Source organism: Pelobates fuscus, chromosome 10, assembly GCF_036172605.1.
Source record: "Pelobates fuscus isolate aPelFus1 chromosome 10, aPelFus1.pri, whole genome shotgun sequence".
In the NCBI taxonomy this organism is placed as follows: domain Eukaryota; kingdom Metazoa; phylum Chordata; class Amphibia; order Anura; family Pelobatidae; genus Pelobates; species Pelobates fuscus.
Window position 1 is genome coordinate 106,857,642 of NC_086326.1, and position 6,427 is coordinate 106,864,068.

Here is a 6,427-nt window from a genome sequence, read left to right on the forward strand (position 1 = left end):
CCCCCACACACACCGCCCAACCTAAAGGCCAGCCTTCCTTCCCTCCCTCCCTCACACACCGCCCAACCCAAAGGCCAGCCTTCCTTTACCCAAACCGGCCAAGCAAGCAAGCCTTCCTTCCCCCACACCGCCGCACCCCCAAGTCTGCCTTCTTCTCTCACCCCCTATCCTCAATACCCCCTGCCAGCCTTCTCCTCTCACCAACCATCCACAAGACCACCCTCTCCAGCCTTCCCCTCTTGCTGCCTATCATCTAGTTCCCCTGCCAGCCTTGCCTTCACAGCACCCATATTCCATCAAACCACACACCAGCCTTCCCCTCTATCTGCTCATCTATTAGACTGCACTCCAACCTTCGCGATACTAATTTACCAGAACCCAATTTAACCTTCTCTTCTTGCCACACATCCAGCAGACCCTATCCTAGCCTTTCCTCACTCACCAATACACCGCCAGACTACCCACAGTCAACCACAGGCCAGTTACCGCCCACCAAGCGGCTCCTCTCATCATCCACTGAGACCAACTCCGGCTTCACTCCCTCAACATGCTGGTAGTCCACACCAAAATTCCTTTTACTACCCAACAGATGCCCCTCCAGCCTCCCCCTCTCACTATTCCTATGCACTCAACAGACCCCCTCCAGCCACCCTCTTACTATTCCTATGCACCCAACAGACCCCCTCCAGCCTCCACCTCTCACTATTCCTATGCACCCAACAGACCCCCTCCCACTATTCCTATGCACTCAACAGACCCCCTCCATCCTCCCCCTCTCACTATTCCTATGCACCCAACAGACCCCCTCCATCCTCCCCCTCTCACTATTCCTATGCACCCAACATACCCCCTCCATCCTCCCCCTCTCACTATTCCTATGCACCCAACAGACCCCCTCCAGCCACCCTCTCTCACTATTACTCTGCACCCAACAGACCCCCTCCAGCCACCCTCTCTCACTATTACTCTACACTAGTGATGTCCCGAACAGTTCGCCGGCGAACATAGCGTGTTTGCGGTCGCGAACACGCGCGATTTTCGGTCCGCCCCCTATTCGTTGTCATTGAGTAAACTTTGACCCTGTGCCTCACAGTCAGCAGACACATTCCAGCCAATCAGCAGCAGACCCTTCCACCTCCATGACGAATAGGGGGCGGACCGAACATGCTATGTTCGCCGGCGAACTGTTCAGGACATCACTACTCTACACCCAACAGACCCCCTCCAGCCACCCTCTCTCACTATTACTCTACACCCAACAGACCCCCTCCGGCCACCCTCTCTCACTATTACTCTACACCCAACAGACCCCCTCCGGCCACCCTCTCTCACTATTACTCTACACCCAACAGACCCCCTCCGGCCACCCTCTCTCACTATTACTCTACACCCAACAGACCCCCTCCAGTCACCCTCTCTCACTATTACTCTACACCCAACAGACCCCCTCCAGCCACCCTCTCTCACTATTACTCTACACCCAACAGACCCCCTCCGGCCACCCTCTCTCACCATTACTCTACACCCAACAGACCCCCTCCGGCCACCCTCTCTCACTATTACTCAACACCCAACAGACCCCCTCCCTCATTATTACTCTACACCCAACAGACCCCCTCCAGCCACCCTCTCTCACTATTACTCTACACCCAACAGACCCCCTCCAGCCACCCTCTCTCACTATTACTCTACACCCAACAGACCCCCTCCAGCCACCCTCTCTCACTATTACTCTACACCCAACAGACCCCCTCCAGCCACCCTCTCTCACTATTACTCTACACCCAACAGACCCCCTCCAGCCACCCTCTCTCACTATTACTCTACACCCAACAGACCCCCTCCAGCCACCCTCTCTCACTATTACTCTACACCCAACAGACCCCCTCCAGCCACCCTCTCTCACTATTACTCTACACCCGACAGACCCCCTCCAGCCACCCTCTCTCACTATTACTCTACACCCGACAGACCCCCTCCAGCCACCCTCTCTCACTATTACTCTACACTCGACAGACCCCCTCCAGCCACCCTCTCACTATTACTCTACACTCGACAGACCCCCTCCAGCCACCCTCTCACTATTACTCTACACTCGACAGACCCCCTCCAGCCACCCTCTCACTATTACTCTACACTCGACAGACCCCCTCCAGCCACCCTCTCACTATTACTCTACACCCAACAGACCCCCTCCAGCCATCCTCTCTCACTATTACTCTACACCCGACAGACCCCCTCCAGCCACCCTCTCTCACCATTACTCTACACCCAACAGACCCCCTCCAGCCACCCTCTCACTATTCAGCCTCTACCACACCATCCAGACAACAACATACTCGGTCTCACCTCCCACCAGCAGACTGTTCGCCAGACCGCCTTCCAGCCCCACACCGTCCTCTCACCCCCGCTAACACTGCTCCCCGTATCCTCCATTGCCTGTTACCAGCCTCCCTCTTACATCACACACACAATGCTCAGCCATCCAGGATCGCCGCACTCATAATAACCAGCCCTCCCGGACAAAGTATCCCTTCAATCACAGCGGCCGAAAACTAGGAAACCGAGCAGCCCTCCTCCCTGTTATCACTATGAAGTTATATCCCCACCAAAACAACTCCGTGCCCGCGATATAAACACTCCGTGCACCCCTCCCCAGCCTCACCTGGCACCGCAGCATAGTTAGCCCTCTCCTGCAGTCTTCGTCTTCCTTTTTCCCGGGCGCGCGCACGAGCTCCCGCCTCTTCCCATACCATCTCTCCGATTGGCCGACGGCCACGTTGCGCCGCTCCGTGCGAGCTCTCTGATTGGCCACCTCGGCCGGGGCTTGGTGGTAGCGTTTCACCTTCATGACCTAACATGCGCGCGGCCCCGCGAGCTCCCGTTACCCAGGTGATCTACGTGCTACGTCCTCCTCCACAAGACACGCCCCATTCAATAGCAACTTTAAAGCTTTATTGATGTGCACAAAAAAAAATAAATGTCCACAGGCACTTAATAATAAAGATTGCAATGTACTTTCGAAATAGTTCTACTGGCAGGGCCGGACTGGGAACTAAAAGCAGCCCTGGAAAACAATTATATACCAGCCCAATAATGCGTCGCGCCAGCATATTGTGCTGATATAGAGCTAGAAAAGAAGATAAAGCGAAACCTTTTATTCCAATGTGAAAGAAAGCACTCATAGGGCTTCAAAATAAACAAAAGAGCGAATATATTTTAACCCCTTAAGACCGCAGGACGTTCTATGCCGTCCTTATTTTGGTGGCTCTAAAATCCGCAGGGCGGCATAGAACGTCCTGCGGTCTTATGTACTTACCCGGTCGCCGGCGATCCCACGCCGGCGATCGCGGTATGGGGGACTTACCTGGGAGCCCAGGGAGTCCCCCTCCGTCCTCTTCGGCCCCCCAGGGCCATGTGATCGCGAGGTCCTTGCGAGGACCCCGCGATCACATGGACGGCATAGCCGTCCAAGGCAGTGCCAGCAGGGGGAGTGCCTGTAATGACAGGTACTCCCCCTGCTGTCTGAAATTCAAATAAAATCTGTTAAAACAGTGTAAAAATAAGATTATATATACTTAGATCATATATATATATTTATTATATATATGATCTAAGTATATATATACACATATACACATAAATATACATACACTGTCTACATGTATTTTAATATTAATATATACATAATTATATATATATATTAATATCAAAATACACGTACAATGATATTGATTAAATATATATATAATTTTTATTATATATATATTTATATATACTAAAAAATAAATAAATATATAAATACGTTGAAAAATAAAATAAAAAAAATAATACAAAATATATAGATAAAAATATATAAACATGCGAAATTTCGTTCTAACTGTATTTTAAAATTAATATATATATATATTGATATCAAAATACATCTAGAACGAAATAATATATATCTATATACATAAGTATATACGTATATATCACTAAATATATACCTATATATAAATACAAATAATAAAAAAAATTCTATACATATATATGCACACATATATATATACACACCTATATATATAATAATTCTACGCATATATTTATGTAATAATTTTACATAATTAGGTCATTTTATTAATTACAATTCCCAGATTTTACTATTAACATGACGTAAAGTCATGATTTTATTAAAGACACGGAGGCGAGTATTATGCATAACTCTTTCTTTATTTCCTCAGCAGCAAAGATAGAGGAATATGAATATTGTAAAAATGAAAGAAAAAACAGTATAGATACACAGGCAACCAATCACATAACAGAGGAAGTGAGTATATAAGGCCTGTGTTTCCCACAATCCCCCTCTTTCTTGCGAAAACCGAAGATCAGGTAAGAAGAACGAAATCCAACTTGTCCAGAACAGTAAACGGTAACCAACCGATAACGTCAAGCTAAAAGAGAGAGAGAAATATGGTAATATCCAGACTCCAAACTGTAGACTTACCAAAACAAACTGTAGGCAATTCAATGAGAGAAAAACTTGAATCAAAAACATAATGTCGAAAGCTCCAATCATAGAAAAACTGGAATCTGAAAAACATAACGAAAATCATTAATATAACATATAAATGACATGCGTAAATCACAACAAAAGACAGACCGAATTGAACTTACCCGAAGAATCCAATAGCATCTCATCCCAAAAACCCACCTCGGGAGGGTGGGAGGGAATAATACTCGCCTCCGTGTCTTTAATAAAATCATGACTTTACGTCATGTTAATAGTAAAATCTGGGAATTTTATTAAAGACACGGAGGCTCCTATTATGCAAGTTTAAAGCTGTGCTATCACCTGAGATGCGATATGTTCAATAGGTCTGAAATAGAAGTCGCGGAAGGTCGATTCCCTAGACCAGTCCGCTGCACGCATGATGTCCTCCAGTCGACAGCCGACCGCGGACGCTTTTGAAGCCATGGCGCCCCGAACAGAGTGAGGCGTAAAAACCGAAGTGTCAATACCCGCTGAAGACAGAAGCCAGCGCACCCAACGCGCCAGAGTCGGAGTTGACACAGGTCGGTGAGGCGCTTTAAAAGACACGAATAAAGGATGTAGGTCCAAGGAGCGGATAGATTGGGTAGCGTCCAGATAAGCCTTCAAGCAGTCAACCGGACATAGAGCCGGACATTCTGGGAACCTAGGATACACAAACGATTTGGATGCCGATTTTGTCCTTCTGGATATGTTGAAAGCGATACCTTCCGGGGTAAAAGCAATAGCGTCCCAATCAAGGGCCCTAACATCAGACACTCTTTTACACGAGACCAAACAGAGAAGCATCACCAGTTTGGAGGACAATTGCTTGAGGCTCAGTTCATGATTAGGGTACCATGAAGAGAGGAACTGTAACATGATGTTGACGTCCCAGAATACCGAGAAACGGGATCTAGGAGGGCGAGCGAGACGGATACCCTTGAGAAGACGACATACAAAAGGATGTCTGCCGACTGGTGAACCATCCAGACCACTATGCCCGGCCAAAATCGCCGAGCGGAAAAGGTTGATCGTGCGGTATGCCTTGCCCGCATCAAATAACAACGTGAGGAACTCCAGGATCAGATGGAGAGGGGCAGATATGGGATCCACTGCCCGTTCCATGCACCAATTAGACCATGATTTCCATGAGGCCCGGTAGGCTGATCTTGTACCGGGAGCCCAGGCGTTATCGAGGAGCAGGAGAGTTGACCTCGGAACATCCGGGACAGTCCAGGTTCCCCTGAAAGGAGCCACGCTACCAGAGGCAGTTGCTGCAGGAGCACCAGACCGTGCGAGTTCCCGTCCGGATCCAGAAGTAGATCCGGGAAGCTCGGAATCAATCGGGGGTAGTCTATTGACAACTCCAACAGGCGTGGGAACCAAGGCAGGGATCTCCACAGGGGAGTGACCAACGCCAGGCAACAATCGTGACGAACCAACTTCGAGATCGTTCGGGCGATCATGTTGAATGGGGGAAAAGCATACAGGCATCCCGATGGCCATTCCTGGAGAAATGCGTCTGTCGCCGACAGCCGCCGGGTCCGGCCTCCAACTGTAAAACTCCGGTAGTTGAGTGTTCAGACGGGACGCGAACAAGTCCATCCTGAACCGTCCCCATAGCTTGTCTAGGCTTTTGAATACCGAAACGTGCAAGTGCCAGTCTCCCGAGTCTCTCAAATGTCTGGAGTTCCAATCCGCGTCCGAATTGTCTAGACCCGGAATGTGTTCCGCCGTCACTGAGACATTGTTGGAAAGGCAAAATTGCCAAAAATCCTTTGCCAACAGGGCTAACATCCTGGACTTGGTGCCCCCGAGATGGTTTATATAGCGTACTGCCGAAACGTTGTCCATCTTGAGGAGAACGCAGCAGTTCGCTCGTCTTGGGGTAAGGCTGCGAATCGCGAATGCCCC

At 49.0% G+C, this 6,427-nt stretch overlaps 1 protein-coding gene across 1 annotated transcript in view; it reads right to left on the bottom strand.

Annotated features, from left to right (window-relative positions):
- PATL1 (PAT1 homolog 1, processing body mRNA decay factor) overlaps positions 1-2,866 on the bottom strand; it is a 46,108-nt gene extending 43,242 nt beyond the window's left edge. Inside the window, exon 1 of the mRNA XM_063434776.1 lies at positions 2,666-2,866. Coding sequence (XP_063290846.1) covers positions 2,666-2,851 — 186 coding nt within the window. The 5' untranslated portion in view covers positions 2,852-2,866. The remainder of the gene's footprint in view (positions 1-2,665) is intronic.
- Positions 2,867-6,427: the final 3,561 nt, after the last annotated feature.